Here is a 14101-nt window from a genome sequence, read left to right as displayed (position 1 = left end):
AAAACACACAGGGAAGGGGCCCATACTGTCATTTTTCAGGGGCCCCAGAATTTCTAGCAATGGCCCTGCATGCGAGTGTGTTTGCTGGTTTGCACCATGTGCCTGCCCTGACCTTGAACCCCCATTCCCCCCCTCCCCTTCCCACCTCAGCTACACACACACACACACACACACACACGCCACACCCTGTCCACCACCAGCAACCACCAACCCGTAGCACTTGATCCCTATGTAGGGGCTCTGTGAAGTGTGCACGCACACACACTTCAGAGCTTGTGTGTGAATGTGTGTGAGCGTGTGTGTGTGTGTGTGTGTGTGTGTGTGTGTGTGTGTGTGTGTGTGAGAGAGAGAGAGAGGGACAGTGTGTGGGCTTTGCTGTGAATAACCTCCGGGAACACCGCCAGGAACTGTCATCTGCTGGTGCAACACTATCCATCCTGTCAATCTTGTTTTATAATTGTAACATTCTCATATTCTCCAGCTGAGCAGAGAGAAGTTTCCAACATAGTGCGACACACACACACACACACACACACACACACACACACACACTAAATGCAGGATATCGTATTTTTATTGCTAACTTTAATACTTTTCAGGCAGCATCTTCAGATGTTATTACAGTAAGCCTTGTTCTATATAAACACATTTGTAAACATGATGCTCAATCAGCTCTGCAATAATCAAACACTCTCACTACTTACTGCATCCTAGTCCCTTATAATATAGAGGATTAAAGGGATAGTTCAACATTTTGGCAAATTGGCCCATTGACATAATCGCTATAGTCAGCAGTAGGTTTGTTACCTTTATTTGTCAGTGCAAGATATTTAGTACGGCGGGGCAGAGCCGTGAGCTGCTCAGAGCTACGCTACGGAGGCTCATGGGATTTCTTGGTTTCTCTCATCAAACTCATCAAATACACAATCCAACAACTCCAAAATGCTCTGGTGGACAAGTTGTGACCTGCACATTCACCACGCTATGAGATAATAACAGAACGTTACCAGACAGAGTTGTTTTAGAGGTAAATTCATGCAAAACCGCTGATGCGCGTTCCCGTCGGGGACAGTTTTTCATCAAGCAGTCTCTGCATTTCCCTCTAAAACAACTCCGCCGTTCTAAAAATAGCTTGCACCGACAATTAAAGGTAACAAACCTACTGCTGACTATAGCGATTATGGCAATGGGCCGATTTTCCACAATGTTGAACTATCCCTTTAAGGCCATCTAGTTTAGTCAATAGTTAGTATGGTGATTAAACTTTGCAGGTGTGATCTTCAGACTTTCTTCCAGCCTCTGATGTTGAAGTGAAAACAACTTAATGATCATTTGATGTGGTAGCATATCAGTTAGTAACATATCAGTTTAACATCCACAGAGTGAACTGCTCTCTCCTCTCCTCTCCACTTTCCTTCCCCCTCTCTCTCTCGCTCTCTCACTCTCCAGAATGATAATTCAGCAGGCTCACCATTCACTTATGAATCTAATCCTGCAGGGACTAAGAGCTCAAGACATGATGTGATGTGGGGCGTACAGTTATCACAGGGATGGCATGAGCAATGACGTCTGCCAACTCATTTATCACCAGACTCTCTCTGAGGGAGCGAGACCAGATCCAATTACAGAGGTTTCTATGGGCTCAACAATGGCCCGGCTATAAATACACTCACAGAGGGTTTTCCACACTCGACAACACACCCACCCACACACACACACATAAGGCTACGAGGAGCGCTGCGCAACGTACGTGCACAAAACAAATGTGTGTTTGGACGAACAGGACACTCAGTGCTCATCATTTCCGTCTTTAAACACCAAACGCCAACTGCTCTGAGACACATTCATCTTGTTTTTTTTTTGGTTTTGTTTTTTATATAAATGTGAAGCATACTGCAGGAGTGATTCGGCCCCATGCTGAGACACTCTGGAAAATAAAGTGATGAATCTCTGCTGCTGCAGAAGAAGACAAGTGGGTGTGTGTGTATAATGACATGTAGAACGGACTGGAGGAAGGAATAAAGGAAGAAACACAGAAGCCCCCACGGAGCATTAAAAAGCTTCACAAAGTTATTTACAGCTCGGTCCATCAACAAACGACAGGTGCAGCATCCCCACAAACAAACCTATTAGCTTTCCTCCCGCTGGAACAATATCCTCCACACACACACACACACACAATTTTAGTGTTACACAAGACTTAAACTGTTGAATAACAGAAGTGTAATAGAGAAGGAATGTCAGTCTGTTTTTACTTTGCTAAACTCAAAAACTAAACTTCATTCTGATACTTAAAGTGTGAAAATTAAAAGTATAGTCACAGTCCTCTGTCAGTGTTGGATTATTATACAGTATAATATTTTACAGGATTATTTTTAGCTGTGCTTGCAGCTCTACAGATGACATTACTGTCAGGTGTCTGAGTCTGTCGAGCCACTTTGGTCCAGACTGAAATACCAACAACTACTGGATGAAATACAATTCAGTTTTTGTGCTCAAGCTCATTACATGACTCGAGTTTCAAGTTTGTGGTTTTGAATGAAACGTCTTGACAAATCCTGAACAGATTCAACTTTGGTTTAATCATCAAGTTGCTGCAGCAGTGGTACCAGGTGATGGTATGGTGATGGTTACCATGGTGAACACTTGGGCGGATATTCATCATCAGCATATTATTGCTATTATTATTAATAGCAATTATGTTATATTATGTTATATATTAGCATTTAGCTTTTGAGCACAATGCATGTGTGCAGACTGAAGAGCTGAAACGGATACATTGACAATAAAATCAATCAAAATCAGAATTTTAAAAGTGTAGTTGGTCATTTTAACTCTTTTATCTATTTTATAGTTCAGAGTGATGTTGCCATATGTCACTTGTTTTACACTATTTTAAACATCATCTGGATATATAAGAATATATTCACATAAATGAAATATCCATAGTCAAATTTGCATTTTTTTTTTAAATATGTATTTTGATTTTATTTATTTATTTTTTTACCTAATTATCTAACTTAAAATGGTTTATATTTGAGTTTTTTTGAACAGCAAATTCTATTTGTTTTCTTCATTTTACACATATTTGGAATATAGGAGCTTATGTCTCCATACATACTTATATGAGCTAAACATATACTCTGATAGATGAAAATTATATAGAGTATAACTTTATTTGACATGTGCATAGGCTATATGTTATACATAGAAATTCTTTATATTTACATACAGTATATTAGTACTTTCAAGTCAGAATGGGTTTGGTGTTTCAGTATTATTCTGTACTAACTCAGTGTTTCAAGTAAAGTAACACAAACCACTCGAATTAAAACTCTGGTAACTACACGAGATTCAAGATTTACAGCCCAGCAGACATTTAACATGTTCTCATGCATTTTCAGAGAAGGTGCAGAGGCAAAGTGTAAAAACGTTGGAGCTTGGTATGTTTGTGCTAGAAATCATCATGACAAGTGAGGAACATATTACTGGTCAGTACATAATGTCTCGAGGGTGCAGGGTGTAAGGCTACACTTTGTTCCTGAATGCTGAGTGCTGCATGTCAGGGCACTGGTCAAAAGTTAAAGGGCCAATGCCACAGCTCCAGATGGTAACTTTCCACTTTTGGAAAAAGTTGACGGTGTCAAGGAACACGGGCGCTTTCAAACATGAGATTTATTGACAGGGGATGTATTTTGAGTTTGGGTTTGGGCAACTTGAACAGGCCAACACGTCTGAGCTGTCATGAATATATGACCATGAAGAATGAGAAGAAGTCTCACTGACAGTTAAAAAGGATTAACATTGTCAAAAGCCAAAAAAATGTGTAGATATATATACTTGTACTGTATGTATATGTGTGTGTGTATGTGTATGTGTGCACATATATTAGTAACAACCAGAGGAACTCAATGAGCTGCTGCATTCATGTGAATCCCCCTTTTGAAACTGTACTCCGTGCTGTTCCCATTACATCTGACTTGGGCACATGCTTACCATTTTGTAACATAATGAACACCTCGATGCATGCTAGCTTTCATATTGCCTCCTCCTCCTCCTCCTCCTCCTTCTCTTTTCTCCCCTTGTCCTTTTTTTCCACTCCGTCTGCCAACACTAATATCCAGATGACCGGTACGTGGTGTACAGTAGGATCGGGTGGCGAGCGGCTGAATGCAGTCGGTGCTGCTGCAGTCTGCCGTGGCTGAGAGTGGGACGGTGTCGCCTTCCTCTGATCAGGGATGTCGCCAACGTTAACGCCATGTGTGACAAAACAACACAGACACAGTGAAGAGGAGATGAGTGACCGCTATTGGTCTCTTCATCAGATCATCATTGATGTGTATAAGGAAAGAAAAAGAAGCTGTAGCACAGTGGGTTCTGGGTTAAATTTAGATTTGGCTTTGTTTCCGGCCCGTCTGGTACCAAACGTCAATGCATCATCACAAAGATGTTTGATTCTAATGTCGGGCAACAGACGTCAAAAACCCAACGTTGGCTTGATGTCAACCTACAGTGTTGAACAGACAATGAAGAGTGAGGTTGAGCCCAAAAAACGAACATTGGCTTTTCAACAAAGTCTCTTTCTGCTACTTCCTGTTGGGCTTTGGCCTTCTCGCCTTCATTATTCTTTGCAAGACATAGGGCCTTTTTAAATGGCAAATAGAGGATTGGTATATAGACTTAGGTTTAAAGAAAATAAATAAGTTGCAGGTATTCTTGGGGGATGTAAACTAGCTATTACCCCTCAAACAAATCAAAGTTTGAATGCTTGAATCCTAAATAAGAAGTTACAGCTACATGGTGGCAGAGAGAAGTGTGAAGGCCAGCACTTACATATTGTTTTGGTTTTAAGGAATATAAACCCCTAATATACTGTAGAGAGGTCTTATTGACGGACATACAGAGTTTGCAGAGGTTGTGCTAGGGATTTATTGGATATAAACTCATATTATACTGTAAGTCTTATTGACGGACACAGCCTACATAGTTTGCAGAGGTTGTGCTGATTCTGCAACCTCTGCTCAACGTCTTAAAAATGATAAATTCATTGGGAAAAACCCTAAGTTGGAATATGATTGTGGGCCTCAGACAGACTTCTATCCAGCCTGATTGGACCATATCTGTCGTTACTGACCAGGTTGTAACCAATGTGCTAATGAGAAGCAGTTTTCTACACAACAGTGAGAATATATCTTGGACCACAGCAGCAGATCCAGTCCAATAATCTGGACTCTGACTGACTGAGACGATTGTACTTCAAGCCGAGTGCACATGGCCACTGAGTTGGACTTTCTGGTGCAAACAGGGTTTCTTAGTGGGTGTTTACAGCAACACAGTGATGCGAGCTTAGCACACTGTGGCTATCTAAACTGGGCAGAGACCTGGAACATGACTGGACCGTGAATGGATGCCAACCAGGATCTTAGAGATACAACTCCTGTTACCGAACTGGTGCGGTCAAATAAACTACTTTAGGTATGTATCATCATTACTTAAAGGAGGCAGGAGGGATAACTACACATAAAACACATGAGCAGAGAGAGGACATACAGTAGCCTAACGAAACCAGCAGATCTGGACAGTTCAACATCCAGAAATGAGCTGTGACCAAGTTGGGTGATAAAATTCAGCCAAATTCACACAAAAGTGTCTTTAATTTATGTATTTTTAGTTTAGTATGTTTATTTCGGTCTCATAAAAACAAATACAGTAGACAAATATAAAGGTATAAATACAAAACAAAATAAATCAGAACAAAAAACACAACAAGCAAATCAATTTACTGTGACCGAAAAGGTGTAGGCTGAAGCATCAGCTTATTTTGCCTACCCTTCTTAAATTAACATTTTTCGTTCACTCAATTTTGATATATATGAATATTTGATGATTTTATCAGTGAAAAGCTGTGTCCAGTGGTGGAAAGCTACACCAACATTAAACACTTGTTCTGTTTGTTAGCATGCTAACCAATTATCCCTGACCCAAGTCAGCACATTTGAGCCTGTTGCCATAGTAACTGCGACTTCAATCTGCCATGAAGACGTAGGCTACTGTTCAGCTGGTGTGTTATTACTTTTTTAAAGCCAATCAACACCTGTAACAAACCATGTTCAGCTGCAGAGAAAACCTCCATAAGCAGCCTGGGTATGCTAAATGCTAACCATGCTGAAGTTTAACGGATAGGACTACAATGTTTATCATGTTCATCTTAGTTTAGCAAGTATGCGTGTTAACTTTAGTTAGCACTACACAACATATAGGCTGATGGAAATTTGAGGTATTTAGCACTAGCATATTGGCGACTGCTAAACACTTAAAAAAAATTGATGAATGAATGAAATGAATGATTCTTCTTTAGATCTACATCTTCATTCAGGAGGAATTAGTTGACGCCAAAGAGACGACAGGAAGGTCAAAAGGTTATCAGAAGCAAACTAGTTGTTGGTTTTGATTTGTTGACAATATGAAGATGCATTTGTATTGTTGCTTCGAATGATAAAAAAAAAACTAATTACATAACTCTGAAATTTGAGCTTTGTCAAATTGTCTCTTGTCTCTCTGATTGTCTCTTCTTTCGTTGTATCATTTAATGTTTATTTCGATGTCAAAACTAGAATAAAAACTGATGGGGGAAACTCTAACCAATGGAGAAACTGATCATTTTTCGTAAACAACTAAAATCAAAAACAAAACTGAAGATATATTTGAAGAGACGATACAGAAACCTCATTTCCATAAATGAGCACATGACGACACAGTGGTGTATTTTTTTAAAAAGACATTTATTAAATTTATCAAATATTCTCTGTATCTGAATACTATCTTACAAAAGCCCAGGCAATATTTTCAAAAGTACAACACACATGTCCCAAACAAAACTCATACAGCAGGAGAAAGAAGTTTTCTTCATCCCGTATGAACACTGAAGTGCTCGTTTAGCTGCTCATCCTCTCATCACATCCCACTGTGATTTCTTAAGGTACTTGTATTTCTTAAGTTAGGTTTGAGATGAACTTAAAAAAAAAAAAAAAATCCAACATATAAAACAAATCTGTGGAAGACGTAGGGGAAACTTTTATAAACACACAAAGTGAAGTATCTGTAGAAGCAGAAGAAACCAGTCAAATCTGAAATTGTTTGTTTTTTTTATCCATGTATCAAAAGAGTAGAAATGTAAAACTGTAACTGTGGATTCAAGGAGACTGTGAAATGTGCTCTCACATAATTTAATCTGAAGATGGACAGCTGCAGAGCGCTGCAGTCGTAACTTTCACTGCCTCATGAACATGTGAACAGGATTTTCTTGTGGATCCTAAACCACCTGTCATCACTTGATGCCCTTCCAGTTTAGCAGTGTGCGTTCAAGTTTTCAATATGTCGTATGCCGCTATAGGTATCAAACTGTACTGACAGTCAGCGTCTGCCTCAGGCACTTAGCCTACATACTAAAAAATCTGGGCAGGCCTGAAATCAAACTACTGTACATCAACGATAACTCATATTTCTACCAGTCGGGGCTCGCTCGCTGCGTATGTGATACTTGGAATGAAAATATACTTAGTGTCACTTAGCGTGGTTCATGAAGAGAGGCTTTTATAAAAGGCACTTTGCATTTTCATTCAATGAGTCCATTTTTGTTCTCAAAAGGCTAACCCAAGAAGAAAGTTTCTACAGGGACATTGTGGTTCAACAGGAGCTCTGCCATCGTCCTTTACAAGCTGTTGCAAAATGGCAGCACAAGAGTTATGGCGGAGCGTTAAGTTTAGCGTAAGGCAATAAGGTTTTGCAACTGGTAGTATCAAAACATAGCATAAACTTTGGTCCGAGACCTTCCACAGGAGCATGATTATGACTAAAACTATGTTTCGTGATATAAAGAAATTAGTATCTATTTCCCTTTTTGAAAAGTAGGACTCCACAGTTCATTTTAACAAACAGGACTCGTCCTTGTTCCACTAAAAAAAAAAAAAATCTACGGCCGCAGCTTCTTCTCAGTGAGGCCCCCAAAAAAGCAAATTTTATAAAACATGAAAAGAAAATGAAATTAGTGTGTTTCTGAATATGTAACACTGCATTGCATCTACCCAAATACCCTTGCCATACCATGTCTGCATAGCAACATTCACACATCTAGCACAGCAATAATAAAGTCTTTTTACACATGCACACAGAAAATATATATATATTATATATAAACTGTGTCCTGAACTGTTCACACCACTTCAGTTCTGTCTGTGACAGTTTTACAGAACTGAAATGAATCTTTATGTAGCACTCACACAGACACCGTGTTCAACTTTTTTTAAAAGTTTGCGTTAGAAAAATAATGGTCTCTTGAACAAGGTCAGATGTCTGTCAACACACAAAGAGGTTCACCAGTCGAGTTCAGTGCTAAAACCTCACACTGGAGACTTTTCCGCCTCCTGTGTTTCTACCAGTTTTACAAACGACGACGTATGTGTGTGTGTGTTCATGTTTTGTTTTTGTTTAGTTTTTTTTTCAGAATGGCAGAGTATCCATGAAGATTTTCTCCACAATCGGAGGAGGAGGAACGAGGTCCTCCAGTTTCAGGTAGAAGATGCGCTGCAGGCCTTGTGTGCACAGAGTCCTCAGTTCGGGGAGTTTGCCCAGAAGGCGAGAAAGATAGTTGGGCTGGGTCCTGCTCGGCTCTGATCCGTTTCCACTCACGTGTTCCCTTAAGCAAGTGATGAGATGATTCTGAAAGTCCTCCACCCGTTTGGGCTCTTTGAGGCCGTGGCGATCTGCGTGCAAAAGATATTCTTGTGAGGAAAAACTGTCCTGAATGCACGATTACAATTTAGATGCAGTTGGATTCTGACACATAAAATGAATTAAAAAAACGTTTCCTCACCAGTGATGATGACGAGCGCCGCGAGGCAAGAAAACAAGGAGACGTCTAAGTTCATGCGGTGAAGACTCTGAGAGAAATCCATGATGGAGTCGATCCAGTCGCCGAAGCTTCGCACGCACTGCAGCCGGTGGAGGACGACGCCGTTACAGAAGATCAGCTTGCTCTTCTCTGGATTTGACCTGCACAGATTCATTCAGATTAGAAAAGTGGCTTCAGAAATTTCAATCTAAGACAAGTAATAGGTAATTCTTTTAACTATTAACTGGGGAGGGGAGGGAGAGGAGTTGTGGAACGAGGGGAATGATGTCCCACATACTTGCACTTTCCACTGCAATCCTGCATTTTTATTATCATGGGCTATTTATTGTTTTTATTTATTCTATTCTCAAAGCACTACTTTTTACTATGTTATGTCTTGCTGTTGAATGATTGTTTGTCTATTGTGCAGCTAAGAAACTGAATTTCCTTCGGGATAAATAAAGTAATTATCTATCTATCTATCTATCTATCTATCTATCTATCTATCTATCTATCTATCTATCTATCTATCTATCTATCTATCTATCTATCTATCTATTTCTTTTTTTAAACCAACCTGTATGCAAGTCGGAGGATGAAGAGCTCGACAAACGCCGATTCAAGCAGCAGCTCCTGGTCCTCCGTGCAGAAGTCTGTGAACCCCGGGATGGTCTCAGCCCAGTTTCTGATCACGTCCAAGGAACCGGTCAGCAGGTCGTAAAACTGCTGGATGTCACCGGCATCCTCCTTTTCTTTCGGATTGTCCACTGTCTCCTGATACTGAGCAGCAACAGGAAGGAAGGAAGGAAAGATCGAAGGTCAGCGGCACCGAGAAGATTCATTCTGCGTCATGTGAACAATCTGATCGATGCAAAAACCGCTCTCAGAGTTTTGAGACTCACCTTGGAGTAGTCGAGTTTTCCGATGCTGGGGTTGGAGTCTAAATGAGCCCTGACCAGAGAGGATATGATGTTTACACTGGGGGTCGTGGACGAGGCCTCGACCACCGTCTTGGGTTTAGAGGGCAGGCGACCCCGGCGACCTTTGAGGCTGTCTGTGCGCACCACTATAAGAGAGAGAGGGAAGAGAAAAGCGGAAAAGAGCACTTCAAGTACACGTTTATGACTCTCACATGGCCGTCGTTGTCGCTGAGCCTTACACTTTTAAAAAAAAACAACTGTTCAGTTTCAGTTTCCCTTTTTTTTTTTTTTGCAGCTGGCACTTTAAAAGCTCTGGTTACATATCTCTCATTCCAAGCTTTGGTTTCACCAGACTGTCATTACAAACCCCCAGTTTCTTGTCATCATTCATTAGTCACTGAAAGCTTTAAGAGAGCCTGACATTGCATTACCTTCTTTGACCATTCCCACTGCGAGACATTTCTGGAAACGGCAGAACTGGCAGCGGTTCCTCCTCCTCTTGTCCACCGGACAGTCTTTATTGGCAAGGCACACGTACTTTGCGTTTTTCTGTACAGTTCGCTGTCAAACAAAGAAAAAAATACACTGTTATAAATCATAGATATGCAACAATAAATCTGTGAATTATGTCAAAGAAGAAACATAATTATGATTTTTTTTTAAACTGTCTTACTACCAGGATTAAAATGGCAGCAGCCAGTAAACGTTGCTGCATATTCAATATGAATGTCCCAATTAATCTGCATGACTCAGTGGTTTGGTCTCGCTGTGTTGGACGCGTAATGTAAGCAACATTTTAAAATACAGATACCTTATACTTGGACTATGCAGGATGGTTTACAGCTGAAATATAAGTGTGTCAGCTGTGTGTTACCCGACACCGATTATGTAACAGTGTCACTGTTTCTGTATTTACCGATGTGTCTGGTAGTCAGTGTTTTGCAGGTTTATTGTCTGTTTATTCTAAAAAAATATCGGCTGCACTGTGGGTTAAAGGGATAGTTCCCCCAAAAATTCAAATTTCACTCATTATCTACTCACCCTCATGTCGACTAAGAGCTGGGAGAAGTTTCAGAGTCCTCCTTGGCTTCTCTGAGTTACGGGAGGGTCCGCGCAGCAGTATTTGTCCATATAATGGTTGTCAATGGATACCAACTTTCTTCGTCCAAAAAGACACACCAAAAAACATCCAAATACCTCCATACTGCTCGTCTGTAATGTCCCTCTTGTATTGAAACCCCGACATGAGAAATTGTTCCGAAAAAAATTAAATAAGTCCATATTTTAAGCTTGTTTGTAGCGGAAGCTCCCAGTGTCTCGGTCCACTGCTCTTCCTGTGTCCGTGCAAATCTGCACTGACCGGTGGAACAATTTCTCATGTCGGGGCTTCAATACAAGAGGGACATTACAGACGAGCAGTATGGAGGTATTTGGATGTTTTTTGGTGTGTCTTTTTGGACGAAGAAAGTTGGTATCCATTGACAACCATTATATGGACAAATACTGCTGCGCGGACCCCCCCGTAACTCAGAGAAGGAACGGAGGACTCTGAAAATTCTCACAGCTCTTAGTCGACATGAGGGTGAGTAGATAATGATAATGAAATTTGAATTTTGGGTGAACTATCCCTTTAAACCTGCAAAAAAGTTCACCTGTTTGTTTACCTTGAAGAATCCTTTGCAGCCCTCGCAGGTGCGGACTCCGTAGTGCTGACAGGACGCGTTGTCGCCGCAGACGGCACAGCGGCCCTCGCTGGACGCCGCGTTGTTGCTGTTGTTGTTGTTGTGGCTTTTCGGAGACGACCCCGTCCCCTCCACCACCACGATGCCCCCGGGGCTGTCCAGAGGCCCGAGCTCCAGGGACATGGGGGGGCAGTGGAGAGGCGACACATGATGCTGCTGCTGCTGCTGCTGCTGCTGCTGGTGGTGGTGGTGGTGGTGGTGAGGCAGGAAGAACGGGTCGTCCTGGCCCAGCGGGGAGTGCTGCTGCTCTGGCACGGGGCTGAAAGTGAAGAACGAGAGCTGCTGAGCCATGGCGGCCTTGTCAGCCACGGAGGAGGAGGAGGAGGAGGAGGGGGGGTAGGGGCTGAAAGGGGAATCCCAGACAGGTGCAGCAGACTGGGCCTGAAAGCCGGGTGTTAGGGGAGAAGCGGCGGTGTAAACCGGGCTGCCATAGTAGTCTGAGCCGCACGACGACAGCGTTTCATCGAGGCAGCTGAGCGCAAAGGAGCCCGGGTAGCAGCCGTACACTTGGAGATCGTCCAACTTGAAAGCCTGGTTCTGCATCTGAGGGCTGGAGCTTTCGGCTACCGCGGCATGATTGAATGAAACCGTAGAGGCGGGAGGAGAGGTGGTAATCTTGCAGGAATAAGCATCAAACTCCCCCACATAGCCATTTTCCACCAAGGTGTTGATGCTGGGCAACGAAGACGTAGACAGCTGGTCCTTTTGGCCACTGATGTCCATCACCAGTTTGGCACTGAGGTCAGGATTCAAAAACTCAGAGCTGAAGTAGGTGTCATGGGGCAGGGATGGATACTGGGTTTGTACACAGGGCATCGCTAGGAGGACAGAAGACAGCAACAGTTACTACAGAGGAACACAAACCATGAATATTGTTTACATTTATAGTGTAGTAATCAACACAGATTTTTTTTTAAAAAAGAAAGAAACAAGTGAGTTAAATCACCGAAGCTGATAAGGAGACGATTTTTTAAACATGTGTTGTAAATAAGATATCACTCGAATCACACAGGTCAGCGTTTTTTAAAGCAGACCGGTCCAAACGGTAGCCTCCATTAGCGCCCTGCACATACATCTGTCTCGTTTCCCCCCTCATGCCATTTCTCCAGATCCAGGGCCTATTAGTCCCCTTTGGAAAATGCAGAGGCCGTTCCAGAAGAGCAATAAGATATTGTCAGATATTCTGTTACTGGCTGTTAATGCTCTGAAAACATCCTTCAGTGGAGGGCAATCCTCTTTCACATGCACTGTACCAGGGAGTGCTGGAGATTGTATTTCAGGGGTGGGCTGTATGCCAGCCAAGATGGGAAAGGTGGCAAAGCCTGTTTATGTGTGTGTGCGTGTGTATGTGCGTGTGCATGTGCGCGTGTACGTGTGTGTGTGTGTGTGTGTGTGTATAGTTGGGTGAATGGGCGTGTGTCCACAAGCGCTGCCTTCCACACAATGTGGGGTTTTTCACTGCATTGAGCTGCACATCTCACAAAAAACATCTGATTATCACTATTATTATTATAATAACTAACAGAGGTCAGATTATCAGCTGCACCCTGGGACGTTTCCTCATTAAATACAAAATATACTCACTATACATCATGTATATTACTATATAAATAAGTCAGATGCAGTCTTATTTAAAACTGATGCTGATTCAGAGATACTCATTCAGTTTTAATTGTTGCATTGGCTGTAAATTGCTCTGCAGGTTGGGTTGTTGTTTTTAATATTTTGTCCACAACCATATGATATCAATAAAGACAGTCTAATTACATCAACGCCTTTTGAAAACAGTTGAATATGAAGTGTTTCTACAGGGTTGACTATGTTATTACATATTTTTTGGAGGTGATAATAAATCTGAGTCTTATTCTGATATTAGATCAATAAGCTTACAACTCAGTCTAACACAGTTCAATATTATTTCCCTCAGATTCGTTTGTGTATAAAGATGCAACAGATGAAACAGCAGCTCGGTGCTCTGCTGTGAGTTTACATTACTATGACAGACAGTAGTGTAGTTAGACAGAAACATGACGACATGCACCTACAGTCTAACACGAGTAAATGTAAACAAACCGTCCACCGTCACTCACCTGGTTCATGTAAATATCCGGATTTTGACGCTTTTCATTTATTCCCAACCAAGAGAAAAACTGATGATGAATGTCACCTCTGCCAGCAGCTGTCGGCACACACACTTCATTCAAACACACTCGCACACACAACACTGGCTCTGGACACGGCGCTCACGGCTCCATATACTCTTGTTTTATTTTGGCTGCGTCGACAAAGGGGCGTGACCATGCCCATAGATGGTAAACGGGGCGGTGGAACGTTCCGGAGCGCCGGCCAATCGGCGCCACGTTCTGAACACACGTAACTCCGTGTGACGCACGCACGGGATTCCATTGACGCAAGAGCCGGGGGAGCGTGCGTGCTAAATATAAACCGACAAACGACAGCGGGAGCTCACGTGGGGCTATTACTAGATGAAAAAATGCTAAAAATAGCCACAGGTTGGAGGGTTCAGGCGTTTTCTGACTGGAAATACA

The 14101-nt window shown here is 42.0% G+C and overlaps 1 protein-coding gene across 1 annotated transcript; it reads right to left on the bottom strand.

Moving 5' to 3' along the window:
• Nucleotides 1-7496: 7496 nt before the first annotated feature.
• On the bottom strand, nt 7497-13783 carry LOC146986914 (putative nuclear hormone receptor HR38). Its single transcript, XM_085775788.1, has 7 exons — nt 13643-13783; nt 11475-12370; nt 10242-10371; nt 9793-9956; nt 9468-9670; nt 8873-9051; nt 7497-8762 (listed from the first exon to the last, which is right to left on the bottom strand). The coding sequence occupies exons 2-7, from the start codon at nt 12366-12368 to the stop codon at nt 8500-8502; spliced, it is 1833 nt and encodes a 610-aa protein (XP_085631914.1). The 5' UTR covers nt 12369-12370; nt 13643-13783; the 3' UTR covers nt 7497-8499.
• Nucleotides 13784-14101: the final 318 nt, after the last annotated feature.

This window comes from Trachurus japonicus, chromosome 5, assembly GCF_045865225.1.
Source record: "Trachurus japonicus isolate A0001 chromosome 5, Traja_1.0".
Classification (NCBI taxonomy): domain Eukaryota; kingdom Metazoa; phylum Chordata; class Actinopteri; order Carangiformes; family Carangidae; genus Trachurus; species Trachurus japonicus.
Note: the sequence above shows the minus strand (reverse complement) of the source record. Positions and strands in the feature narration are given on the sequence as shown.